The sequence below is a fragment of the Syngnathus typhle genome, linkage group LG9, assembly GCF_033458585.1.
Source record: "Syngnathus typhle isolate RoL2023-S1 ecotype Sweden linkage group LG9, RoL_Styp_1.0, whole genome shotgun sequence".
In the NCBI taxonomy this organism is placed as follows: domain Eukaryota; kingdom Metazoa; phylum Chordata; class Actinopteri; order Syngnathiformes; family Syngnathidae; genus Syngnathus; species Syngnathus typhle.
This window is the reverse complement of record NC_083746.1, coordinates 8,143,089-8,156,262: the sequence shown is the minus strand read 5'-3', so window position 1 is coordinate 8,156,262 and position 13,174 is coordinate 8,143,089. Positions and strand designations below refer to the sequence as shown.

General features: G+C 40.7%; 2 protein-coding genes across 2 annotated transcripts in view; one reads left to right on the top strand and one right to left on the bottom strand.

Annotated features, from left to right (window-relative positions):
• Positions 1-2,522, top strand: part of asic4a (acid-sensing (proton-gated) ion channel family member 4a) — a 64,675-nt gene extending 62,153 nt beyond the window's left edge. Inside the window, exon 11 of the mRNA XM_061287838.1 lies at positions 645-2,522. Coding sequence (XP_061143822.1) covers positions 645-767 — 123 coding nt within the window. The 3' untranslated portion in view covers positions 768-2,522. The remainder of the gene's footprint in view (positions 1-644) is intronic.
• A 2,390-nt stretch (positions 2,523-4,912) lies between these two features.
• Positions 4,913-13,160, bottom strand: chpfa (chondroitin polymerizing factor a). Its single transcript, XM_061286957.1, has 4 exons — positions 12,682-13,160; positions 10,494-11,058; positions 8,781-8,963; positions 4,913-8,660 (listed from the first exon to the last, which is right to left on the bottom strand). Exons 1-4 carry the CDS (start codon positions 12,954-12,956, stop codon positions 7,398-7,400), a joined length of 2,286 nt encoding a protein of 761 aa, XP_061142941.1. The 5' UTR covers positions 12,957-13,160; the 3' UTR covers positions 4,913-7,397.
• Between the last annotated feature and the right edge of the window lie 14 nt (positions 13,161-13,174).

The following is a 13,174-nucleotide window of genomic DNA, read 5'->3' as shown; positions in this document are numbered from 1 at the left end:
AAATGGGCCTAGATGGGGAAATCTTACTTTTCCACTTCTGAACTAACCATATGCAATGCTCTTCATTCATTACGATGATTTGCTCAGGGGCTGAACTTGTTTATTGCAACATTTTTATTTGGATGTTTCTTAAATGGCTCGAGAGTAAGTTCTCAGTTCCAGTGATGAGAACCAGTACATTTGCCCTCATCTGTTTTCTTTTTATGCAGTATTATTTGTATTTCTTCTTTTGTCCTTTCCTGGTTCAGTTCAGCTTTTTTTAATTGTTTGTGGCGCCCTTTCCCAGGTGATTGCTTTTTTCAGTCATCATTAAATTAATCGATTCCTAAATTTATGCAGTGCTCCATTCTCTTCTGTAATATAATTAACTTTGCATGAGGAAAAAAAACAAGCGTTATTGATTATTTTTTTAAATGCAAATTAGTGGATGTGATGTTGTAGGGAGTTGGACAAAAGTTTGGGGACGATGGACCAACACACAGCCATGCAGACACAAAAAAGAAGACTTTTTCAGTGACTCCATAAGCTGCAGTAATATTTGCTCTTTTCGCACTGGATAAATGATTTGCTTGTAACTGGGAGGTACAAACAGAATGAAGCCAGAATTATTTGTGATTTAAGTTATTTTCTGTGCTTTTTAACAGGAGCCCAACGCCGTGACGCGGAGTCACCCAGAACACGCCAACACGATGCTACCCAATCATCACCACCATCCTCACCATCATCACAGCGGACATCACGGACCATTTGAGGACTTCACGTGCTAGATCCAACCATTCTTTCCGAAATTTTCTTTGCATTGACAACCGGAGGGAGAAAAAAGCAGTGTTTGTTGGAGGAGAGACCTTCTGCATTAAAGCGCCAGTTCTTTGCTGCCATCAGTGAAAAGCTCCAGCCAAAGTCCAACACCAAACTTGTGATGCTAACAAAGCACTTGTATGTACCGTAAGTAGGCACAAAATGGACACTGCGTTTTGTTTGCTTGTTTTGTTTTATCAGGATGGGTGGAACCCCTTTAACTTTGTCTTGCTTCAAGTGAGAAGTCAGGCCCTTTATGTTGACGGTGCGTGTTTCCTTTCCCGGAGGGAAACGAGCGACGACTGCATGACCACTTGATGCCGTTTATGTACTCCCCAAAAAGGACAGTATGATTTTTTTTCTTTTTATTTGTTTGTGTTAAAGCCATCTTGATGGTTTTTTTTTCCCCTTAAGCTATTGCCCTTTCATGAAGTACACACTGTAGCCTATTGCTGCATCAAGTCATTGAAACATTATGAAATATCTAATCATTTAAAAAGATACTATATGTTCTATATTGTATACAAGATGAACTCTAAAGTAAACAAAGCTCTTTTGTGTTACAGTAATTTAAAGAGGTTATCAAAGTGGAACTGATTATTTTTCTTTAAGATTGAAGTGGCATCTTTCCACATCATTACACATAGTTTATTTGTGGCAAAGGTGTTAGCGAGTAGCATTGTACATTGTAACATTAACATTGTAAAAAAAACAATAACAAAAGAGATTCTGTTTTAATGGTTGTTGTTTATAATGCATTACTATATAACTTAAGTAATTCCTTTGTTATTTATACATTTTAGAGAAATAATTTTCTATGCGATCATGATTGTAGCAATTGCTGTACACTGAAAATCTACTGATGAAGAAAAATATCAATACATTTGTACAGGTAAGAACAATGACTATGGATTGTGGACATTATTTCCCCTCTACGTTTTGTTTTCTACACGCACATGTATAGTGGAACCTCAAAAGTGGAAGAGCCCCCTGAAGTTGTAAGATTGGGGATTCAAACGACCAAAGTCAAACAAAACAGCAGTGACCATCAAACTGGAAATGGAACTGATTGTAACAGAAGACGGAGCATCGCTGGCAGACAGAATGTACGTAGAAATCGGTCGGTTCCGTTTTTATGTGAAGAGACTCGCCTCTCGAGCACAAGCAGAAATGTCCTTTTTATATTTGCAACACAAAAGTAAAATTTCGCTGCATCAGTGTTGTCAACATTAAAAAAAAACATGTATCATCAAATTGTTGGTTTGGTATTTACCATTGTTCATATTAGGCTTCTTCTCATACTGGTGCGGCATTGGAATCTTAAAAAATTACTGAAACCTGAATTATGTTCAACCTTTAGAGGTTCCACTCTACATTCTTACCTGACCTATCTAAAAAAAGTCCAGAAAATGTCAAGGAATGAACTGAGGGTGTATGTGTGTACATCTTTAATGAGCACATTTTACATTATTGAGAAAAAAATGATTGAGGATCAACTTGTTTTTTTTTTGAAGCAGCAGTAACGGTAAGTTTTTTGGGGGCATCTGATCAATGTTGATGTGGAGCGCCAATGACAATCATTGTGACCTTCAGAGAGAGCTCTGCATTGCTTTGTATCAGAATTTAACCAATTCGAGTACTGGAAGCTTGTAATAAATGTTTCTGTAATCTAATTTAATTACAGTAATTTGAAGACTGCACACTTAAGATCATTTCTGTATTAAAATTTATTTAAGCTAATTTGAGTAAAGCACATAAATAAATATGTTACTAATTTTCCCAAGGGTTTTAGTCCGTTTATGTTTTACAGTGAATAAACAATTTGGGTAGCGTCTCTTTTTCACTAGTGTCAAACTAGAACGTCGCTCTAACCCAGTGCTTCTCAATTATTTTCTGTTACGCCCCCCCCTAGCAAGACGAAAACTATTCGCGCCCCCCCTCCCCACCGTGACTATCCTAACTTGTCTTGTAAGTCGTAAAATGTTGCACTGTCGCAAACGTGACAGAAGTAACAATGAGAGCGCCACTGCCCCCTGCTGTAGTAAACGCGCAATTACACTTTATTCTAGTACTGCCAAAAAAAAAGCCTGTTCCCCAGGGTCACACGCGCCCCCCCAGGAATAGCACCGCGCCCCCCAAGGGGGGCGCGCCCCACTATTTGAGAAGCACTGCTCTAACCAAAGCACGTAGATTTTTGTGATGAGAAATATTAAAGAGGTTTAACATTCTGGATTGTTGGCTCTGAGCATTTTCCAAGCAGATGAGATAACGCTGATGACATCAAGCCCTTAAAATGGACTTTAGCGATTCAAACTTACAAACTAATCAGTTTCGCTTCAGAGATCTCGGGGTTAATAAGGATTTTTAAGTAGTTTCTCAGTCTTTTGCCCTCATCATTAGACTTTATACAAAAAGCATACTGCAATCTTTTTTTTGTTAATATTAATCCCTTTTTCACATTTAATGAAACTTTAAGTGTTTAATCAGTATGGTGAGGTAATACAGCAAAGTTAAGCAAACAAATTGTGTCCAGTTTTTGACTAAAGATTTGTAAATTCTCTGTATATGTGTGGTAGAATATGAATGGTGTATAATTAGATGCCAATCTTGTGCATAGACAAAATATTGGGGCCCACGGTGAAGAATACAACATTCAGCAACTTGGATATTCACCATGAGCCACCGCACAGCGCCATCTGTCAACTCCCCTATCCCTGTCAAGTAATCACGGGCTGTATATGACTGTTTAATATTCATAATCATGTGTCACTGACATTTTCAAAAGGTTCCCAATCGCGCTCTCCGATGGCATCCCACACAAGGCCATGCATAACAATCCTGTCCTCTGTCATCAATAATAGCGGGCGCTCTCGGACAAGTCGCACCGGGGCCTGGCGTGTCGAGAAGAATACGGGACATTTTTTTATTGCCGAATATACCTAAATGGGAACGAAGGAGCTTTTGTTTAGTCTTTCTTCACACCGTCCATATCCGAGGCCCATTTGGAATACAATCTGCATGACTTGCACAGGCTAGTGATTAAGAAGCTTGTTTTCAAATGCAGATATGGGCCAGGAGGCATCACGTGTGCACGTAAGCCGTGCGGGGTGCCGCCGGCCGGGCACGCTATCGGCCCTCAGGCTTGCACCGCGGCAGACTGAACAGCATGCGGCCTGCATTCTTGGGATTCCCCCGAGACCCTTAGGAGTTTACTTTCGAGGCAATTCTTAGTCACACGGTGGCATTTAGTGATTACATTTTAGCCACAACCTCTCGTTAAATCACATATAGACTGACCAACCTATATAAATCTTAAAAATCTTTGCGGCCCTTTAAGATTTATACCTCCGGTTTAGAGTCTAACGGATGTTTTTGGCATGCAGGAGAAAGTCTTGAGTACCTGTTAAAAACATGCAAATTGGAGGAACCAAAATTGGAATCATCAGAACCATGACTTTCAGTTTTTGAAGTTTAACTTGGAAAGCATTACAAGATACAGTTATGTATATATAATGAATGGCCGCAAGGCAACAAGGAAGTTAAAGGTGACACACACATCAGTTGGCTTTTAGTGTCAAAAATCATTTGGTTATCTCCTAACAATTCTTCTGCTCAATGTCGTGACTTTGACAGAACCTTGACATGGACTCAAACTGTCAGGGAAAACTAAATCAGTTCCTGGATGATTTGAGGCAAATATGCTTCTGTGTGGGAGGAGAAAGTGCATAAAACCAAGTACAAAATGATGGCTTGCAATTAAATCCCAGCTGCTCTGTAATTATGTGGTTTATACGACATGCCTCAGGAGAGTACATATGGACCCTTGACATAACTAAAACTATAATTACGATTGCAGTATTTTCCCTACTTTTACCCAAGCCAGACAAAAACTGCTTCAGGTCTGACAAGATCAGGATTGCTAATGGTAGAGAACTTGTCAATACACCCAATAAAAAGGAATTGTGCTTGAAATATTGACGAGAATTTATATTAGTCACAACAGCTACTTTGTACTGGTCGTGCGCTCTTCTGCTGACACCTAAAGGACAAACTAGATTTCACCATTTCGAAAGATGTTTTCATTATTGAAGCCACTGAAAATATAAACATTGACTTAATCATAAAACACGTTTAATTTAAAAAAAGAAAAATACATTTCACATTTGATTGGTGATTACAGCACATGTTGAAAAACGCATCTTGTTTCACTTGCTTTGGTTAGATTGGTACCAGTAAAAATCAAACACATTTGGTTCCAATAATCTAGATGGAAAAAACAAACAAAAAAAACATGGTATTGGACATATTACGTAACAGAAAACAAAAGAAATGTTTAAATGGTCATCGAGGCCAAATGCCACAATAATAATAACAAATAACAACAAGGGAGTGTTCATCATCTGATAACGTGAAGTGATGGATGGAACTACAAAGGCTTTAAAAAAGTTTCCAAAAAAATGTGTGCGTTATGATCAAACAGTCTACAGCATAGTTTAACGTAGTCCAACTTTGTTGGCTTTGGTGAACACACACAGATCATTTTGTTGTAGCCAAAATTCACAGTGGTTTTGGGAAGGTTAACAAATATTGGTTCATTGTTTCATGCTCTTTGTGGGAAAACATTCAGCAGAGCATTGTCTTGACAGTTAAATGACCCCATGGTCAGATATAATAGTTCAAAGAAAAATACAGCAAAACAGTTTTAAAAGACAGACCTAAATCATCGTAGTCATACATCGTAATGTGTGGGATTATTATTGTGAATGAATCATTGCATGAATCACAGTAAGGAAGAAAAAAAAAAAAACGGTGCTTATATTTCTAGCTCTTCGCCTTCTTACAGCATTTCCAACCGAGTAGAAGCCATCTAATTAATAATTGGCCGATCTCCAGACGCATGCTGTGGGGCATCATCTGCACGCAAACTTGCACAAGTAAATCAAATCATTGCATTTAGAGCAATCTTGAAAAACTTGCCAAGCATGGATTACTTTGAATCCCTTGTACCTGATTCTTTTATTCGATGAGGGTGGAGGGAAAAAAAAAAGTACCATACGGTAATATCAAGTAAATGCCAATGTTTTCCATCTGGTAACTCAACAGTGGCGATAGCAGCAATATTGCACTTTTTAAGTAACTTCTTTATTTAAAAGGAAATAAAAACGTTCCTGCGTCCATTGCTACCATTCTAACACCGTTGCAGTAAAATTGTTCTATTAAAACTTTGCACTTACTTTAAATGTAACTATAACAAAAGAGGACAATGATACGCGAGAACTTCAATGGACAATGGAAATGAAATTGGACTCATTAAAACCTTGGCGAGTTCAAATATTAGTCCTCGCAAACCACATAAACACATGTTGTCAAACAATGCTGGCATGAAGAATTTCTACCTCATCCAGAAAATCTCTTGGGAAATATTCAGTTCTTCCAGGCTTCCTGTGAGCACATCTTTAGTCATATAGAGTCAAATGTACACACGCCCCTATATACTACATACCAAAGACGGGCAGGAAATGCTCCAGTCCGTTGGTTTGAGGCACATACATAACTTGTGGAGAGGCGCTTGCCCTCAAAAGGTCTTGCAACATCCCGACTCAGCTTCATGCATCGGCTAAGTGTGGCGTACCAACTCAAACGACTGATGAAAAACACAACTTCAGCACCTGAATGGCAAAACTATTATGTAACATAAATACGACTTTAAAAAGAACCATCTGTTGGAACATTCAGTTTCAAGGCACAATTACAGCAATTTTGATGCATAACTACAGACGAAGAATAGAAGGTAACTGTCTAGCAAAGGACTGTGTTTACTAAAACAATGTTTGTGTTTTTGGTCAGTGACGGTGCAGGCCTGAAGACTGTTACAGTGCAAACCACTTTTAAATATCTTGTTTGGTTAACTCGGACTGACCAACACGAAAACTTATACCAAAGCAGCCATGCTCTGTCCATCGCAAACAATTGCAGACTGGCCCCTAGTGCAAAAAAGAGAGGACCTAATAGCACAAAACCCAGATCAAGATCCTGGTTATTGTGGAAACATATAGGTGCAGAGAATGAGGGTGTGTGACTGGGCACACCCAATCGTAAAAAACCCTGCTTCCATAACATAGTGGTCAAATATTGCGAAATGTGAATGGTATGCCTGTCCTTCGGTTCTGGCTACTTCCCTGCCCTACATCGAGCAACCGTGACCGAATGCCACTGAGGGGTTGTGCAACTAGTGTTCATGAGTGGCAGGCGGTTGGAAATTCCTTTTGCGGTGAAAATGCACTGTTGTATAACTTCATCTTTCACAACAAAAGTAAAGCTTTCAGGTAGCAAGTGAGATTTCGCAAGCCAGTGCCAAACCGTAACAGGGACAATATATGAAATATCTTCCGGACACCAGGGGGCGCAGTTGTTTTCATTGCAGCGAGTTAAGTTCAGTTGTTCTCGGTGCATTGCTCGATGTGCTTAATGGTGTTGTAAACGTGATTGATTTGTTCAGCGTCGCCGTTATATTCCGACGCATAGAAATTGTTTTGTCCTGACATCCATTTGAAGATACACAGCTTTTCACGCCCCGCTTGAGCAAAGAGGTTTGGCTCTCATGTGCTGTTGGCTTGTTCTTGTTCAAACAGCAGCATTGCGAGTTGGGAGCTAGAACCCACGCCTTCCAAGTTGCTCTGAACACACCTGTGGTAGATGTCCTCGCTGAGCCGTGGGTTGCAGGTGAGGTCGCGGTAGCCCTGGTGCAAAGCCGGCTCTACCGCCCTGAATACGTGCAACCCCGAGTATTTCACAAACATGTCATAGATGTCCAGCGTCTCGAGGATATCCTCGTTCTCTTGGACGTCTGCGACCATTTTCGTGCGCGTCGCCATGTAGTCGGCGTTGTAAAAACAAGCTTCGTCGAATGACCAGCGATCGAAATGTCCCGAATCCTTCAGCAGGTCGATTGTGGTCGGGCGTGGCTTGTTGTGATAGGCCACGTCGGGGTTGTAATCCTGGAAATGGATTGGGAAGAAGACTTGCCAGTTGTTGATGGAATTCATGCGGCAGCGGTTGACAAACTCTGAATTGACTTTGGTGTTGACGCTCGCTAGGAGGAAAAGTGTGTCGACTGGGTGTTTTTTGGAGATGATATCCATGAATTTGATCTGAGATGGCGTTTCTGTCTTCACGCTTATCCAAGGGATTTTCACTGTAGGGTATTTGTGCTCGTAGAGGTTTATCTGAGTCTTGACGCTGGCAAATATGTCATTCTGGTTAACTTGCTGTGCCTCCACCAGATCATAAATGAATAGAAAGGTCAGGATGATGTTTTCACTCGTTTCAAAAGCATTGGCGGCAAAGACTTTGAAGAACTGCTCCACATAGTCCCGATCCACCGCGGTCATCGGTATAATGGCGTGAACCCTCGTACCTTCCGTGACGTACGGCATGGGAATGATCTCCACCTGGCTCAAAGGTCGAACCAGATGAACACGCTTGGTGATAGAACGACTGTGACCTTTGCGGGTGACCGCCTCCAGTTGTAAATCCAACGTGTACTCCATGCCTCTGGTAGGGTCGAAGCGTCTGTAGCCGTTAATCAGGCGCTGCTTCTTCAGGTGCAAAATTGGGTTGTACTTCTCGTTCAGCTCCTTGACAGCTACGTCGATGACATCAGCCACATCCATGCGGTCGATGCCATGCAGATCGCACTTGGGGGATCCGTCGATGCATGAATAAATGTCATCTTCGGTGAAGTAGTCCCATTTTATAACCTCGTAGCGAGACTTTGGTTCAAAAGGTGGGTTGATTCCTATTGGCCACTGTGCACTCCGGTTGCCGTCAAAAGCGTCAGCGCTGACATTTTTTATTTCTGCCTGTGGAACGACAAGTGGAGCCACCGCACCATCAATGTCACATTGCCGCTGCTTGAGCGCAAGTTTGAGAATCGAGCTCGGGGAGAACAGGTGATTTGTGACACTTGGAAATCAGCTTACCTGGAGCTTAGCAATCTCATCGTAAGTCTTCTGCAGTTCAATCTCCGTGAAGTGTCTGTGCAGACGGTACATCTCTTCAGGGTCAGACACTGGATGGACAGTCAGAGCTCTTCGAAACTGCTCACTCTGCTCTTTGCTTGGATCGGAATTTTTCTCCAACTGATAATGGTGGTAGTGGAGCCCCTAAGGTAGAACAAAGAGGAGCTCAAATTCGACATGGCAGGAACAGCTTTGAAAGATGCATTCAGTCATGCTTTTGTTTTGTATTTTAAATCATTCAAATATCAGTTTCACCTATGAATTGGGAATTCAAAGGGGTCCGAATTAAGTCAATAAAACAACAACCTAAGATGATGCCATTTAAGATGTAAACAAAGTAACCACCCAAGGAGCTTGAGAGATTAAAGAAGTGAATCCTATTTATCAGGCTATTAAAAGAGTTAAGAATTAAGACTCAGGTTACCAGGGCAGGGAAAACTCTCCCTGTCGAGACATGACCGATTTCTGTCAGGCAATATTACAGGACTTGGTCTTCCCAAATTGTAAGCGCCTCTATGGAAGTTCCAATTGTTTTTATTTCCATAAAATTAGGTTTGCTTTGGCTCGGTGTAATGGTTAAAAAAAAAAAAAAGAAGTATACGAATATTTATATTCTGTCCATTAGTCATAGTTCCCGCACAGCTATGGAAGAATATGGGTTAGGCCTTGGGGAACCACGCCTGACAGTACCCCATAATCTTGTTACAGTACTCCGAATGTTCCAGGATGATTGATGATAAAAATCCCAAATGAGCTGAGCTCAAAATGGAATAAATATGATGGCATGTCGCTTCTACATCAGTGACGACATTTAACTCGTCCAACGTCACGTCTGTCTGAACTTCAACACCAAGGATGTTCCGATTACACGATGTCAACTGCAGGAGATTTACAGTATGCTTCCCTTCTCTCTATTTCTTTTCTTCCAGTTGGGAAAAAAAGGAGAGTATTAGTAACCCACTCTGTAATATAAATATTGACTAAATGTAAGCATGGTAATTACATCTTTATATAGTCGGTGCCTTTCACTTTTAAGTACAGACTTGCAGGTCAAGGCCACGACCATTCGGAATACTCAGATAACATTGAAACAGCTGTTTTGAATGATGCTCTCCCATCATTCAGGTTTCTTTCAAGTCGTCAAGCTTATTTAAAGACTATAAACTGTCTCCAGGTCTTGTACTTAATATGTCACGCTGTGAAGGATAGCGGAGGATAACGCAGTATGATTTTAGAAGTTTGCCTTTATAGACCACCAGGATGAAAATGAAATAATCAAGGAGTAATTCAAATGTACCATTTCAGTGTCTTCAAAATAATGGAGCATTCACCTTGTAAAACGCAAGGTCAAAAACAACAAAGGACTGAAATGCCAATGATAGCTAAAGGGGAGGATTACAACAGTTTCAATTCTTTGCTCTATAAAAACAAAAAGCCTTCACGGCATTGAGAGAAGTCAAGAGTGAGACGGAGCAGATAGCTTTGACCGTCAAAATCTACAAACACCTTCAGAAATGTCAACAAGGTTCACAGAAAGATGAAAACCATTGATAACGTTCACAGAAAGAAAGAAAAAAACTAAAAATAGCCTGTCAGGCCTTTACTCTTAACCCATCTTGTCCAATGCCATGATGCTAAGAACAAAAATTATTAAAAAAAAAAAAAGTTCCGTACCTGAACGTCGCTGACGCAGTTAGTAGCCGTGTAGTCGATGATGCATCTCCCGAGCCACTCGTCAGGCCTGGCGCTCAGAATATCGTTTCTACAATTTTCCAGGAAGGGTTGAAGTCGAAGCAGCAAAGTTCGAGACAGGAGGTAGCCAAAGCCTCCGTAACAGTAGCTCCCTTCCATCTCCTCGCCTATGAACTCCTCTGGACCGCCCATGTAAACGTCTTCATTTATACTCAGGTGACCAACAAGATCTTTGATTCTGTCGGCTTCGGTGTAAGCGTCATCTTGGACGAAGTAAAACCAGTCATACGTGTTGATATAATGTTCGTAAATGTACCTCATGGTCTGAAACATGTTCCAGATCAGTCTTTCATCTCCGTGTGAAACTACAAACATTCCGTGGGGCGCTTTACGGTTGTACGTGCCGGTGAAGAAGACCACGGTGTCCAGATGATGGCTGATGGTGCGATTGACAGCTACACCCAAGGTATTGATGGTGTTTTTGGATGTCAAGACTCCGACAAACAGAGGCTCGCGAATCCCCAGTTCTGTACTTATATATTTGGCCCTGAAAAAAAAGACACAAAAACAACAAGTTCAAACGTCACAATTCACCATTTTATTGAATCTGGTCACGCTACATTCGTGCTGAGTCCAAGGGCACAATGTCAATCCAGTGAACAGCAGAGAGATAATGTCAAAATGGTACCATACCATGAATCAAGGTGTTTTTAGTTGTGTCAAATAAGTAACATGACTGTTTGAAAGACCAAGCAATTGCAACATCTGCGAAAGGAGCATGTGTTTATTTCTAAGCCTGTGATTACATATGATTAAGCCACACATGATGACGTCCAGTAATCTTCAGACGAATCCCTGACCTATTTATTTATAATTTCCTTGATCCAAAACTACATTCAAAGACCCTAGATTTGTACCTGATGGAAGAAATTGAAAGTCATGAGATGATACTAAAACTAACTTTTTTGGAAAGGAAACATCAGTTCATCACAACAAAACTCACCTCTGTTGGAAAGCATTTCTTTTTTTAAATGAAACTTAGGGGTTCGATATTTAAGTCTCTTGGGGGGTGAGGGCTAATATTTAAACAGGGACGAGTCCAGGAAAATGTGGACATATTTGAATATGTCAGCACAGCATGAGTACAGCATGTAGTTTAAGAGTTTCCTCATTGGAATGTGTGACTGCTCTGTATCAAGTCTACATTGGTAGTGTGGTTTCGTGGTAGTGCTGATTCAAAAATGTATTTATAATACTCTGTCCTTAGGGAATGATGAAGTAAGTTACTTGGATACCCCTTTTTCCTGTCAAAGAAAGTAGAAATTGAAATCTAACTAAATTAGCAATAAATTATCCATCCATCCATTTAGTGTCTATTGTGATTGTCTTCATTTGAGCTGTGGATGAGTCGGAGCCTATTCCAGCTGTCGTTGGGCGAAAGGTGGTGGAGACAATGTATCCTTTGTAATCCTTTCCAGGATGATAGACAGAAAAGGAAAAGAAAAAAGAACACTTTTTTGCGAAAATGATGTGAACCAGCACATACCTGAATTTATCTAAGGTAACAACAAACGTTACATTGATTTGCAGTTAAATTCTTGGGATTAATTGTTTTGCTTTGTTTTGGGTTTTTCTAGGGGGGTCAATTCATGTTTGGTTGGTTTTCTTGCAACACAGTCATTTTTATACCTTTAATCACTAATCACGGATATGAACGCATAACGGTGATAGTTTGTAATGTTATAATTTGCTTCTGATCAATGACATCATTGATTCGATCCGCAAAATAGGACAGTAATTACGATCATGTTCATCCAGGGATGTTCTGCACTTCCGTCGTTAATAATCCAGGGTTTATCAGCATTTATAGTTGGATTCCCAGCCCCCCAAGTAGCTTTAATTAAATAGTTTTGGTGGTCGTTTTTGCAAAATTGTTGATCTGCGATGACCTCCAAAATCCTGATGGTGAAAAGTGTAATAATTAGGCATTGATGCAAAATGCAGAAAAACAGTTTAAAGAGACGTAGTTAATAAAGACATAAATCTTAAGAGACTAAAAACACCGGCACAAAAGTTTGCCCTCCCCTGATTTGATTTATTAACATGTACCTAATGTGGCCGTGAATGTAAATGACGAGGTGTGCCATAAAGTTTCAGTCACTATACATACCTGAAAACTTTCTTTGGGTTACTCTGCTCAATCGGTTTATACGGCACTATTCTTGGTTCCCAATCCTCTTCCAACTCGTCGTGGACGGGTGGAATGGAATTGTTTTTTCGGGCTCCTTTGGACTGCTCATCACGACTCACAGGGGTACTCTGGTCCGCATAACACAATTCTTGAGTCCAGTTTACACTGAGGAGACTCAATGTGAATCCTAAAGAAATGCCGATTACCACCGGGCCAATCGACCGCAGGGCAGAAACAAGGATTGGAAATCTCATGTCGCTGCGTCGGCTCCTCTACCGGAGCGTCCCGGTGCGTTTTTTAAGGAACCTCCAGGTTGTTGTAAATTGGAGAGACGCTACAGAGCAACTGCATCAATTCCAAGGGGTTTTCATCCAACTTCTTGGAAAGAAACTTGTTCCTTTAAAAAAAAAAAAATTGCGTGGGTCTCTTACGTGTCAGGACGCTGCTTGCAAAGCACCGCCCTTTCTGACGT

Bases quoted from the DNA above. Each gene is read 5' to 3' on its own strand.
- chpfa (XM_061286957.1), bottom strand. From the start codon at position 12,956: ATGAGATTTCCAATCCTTGTTTCTGCCCTGCGGTCGATTGGCCCGGTG. The intron at 11,059-12,681 runs GTATGTATAGTG...CTTTTTTTTCAG, and splicing joins AACCCAAAGAAAGTTTTCAG to GGCCAAATATATAAGTACAG. The intron at 8,661-8,780 runs GTAAGCTGATTT...GTCGTTCCACAG, and splicing joins ATGAGATTGCTAAGCTCCAG to GCAGAAATAAAAAATGTCAG.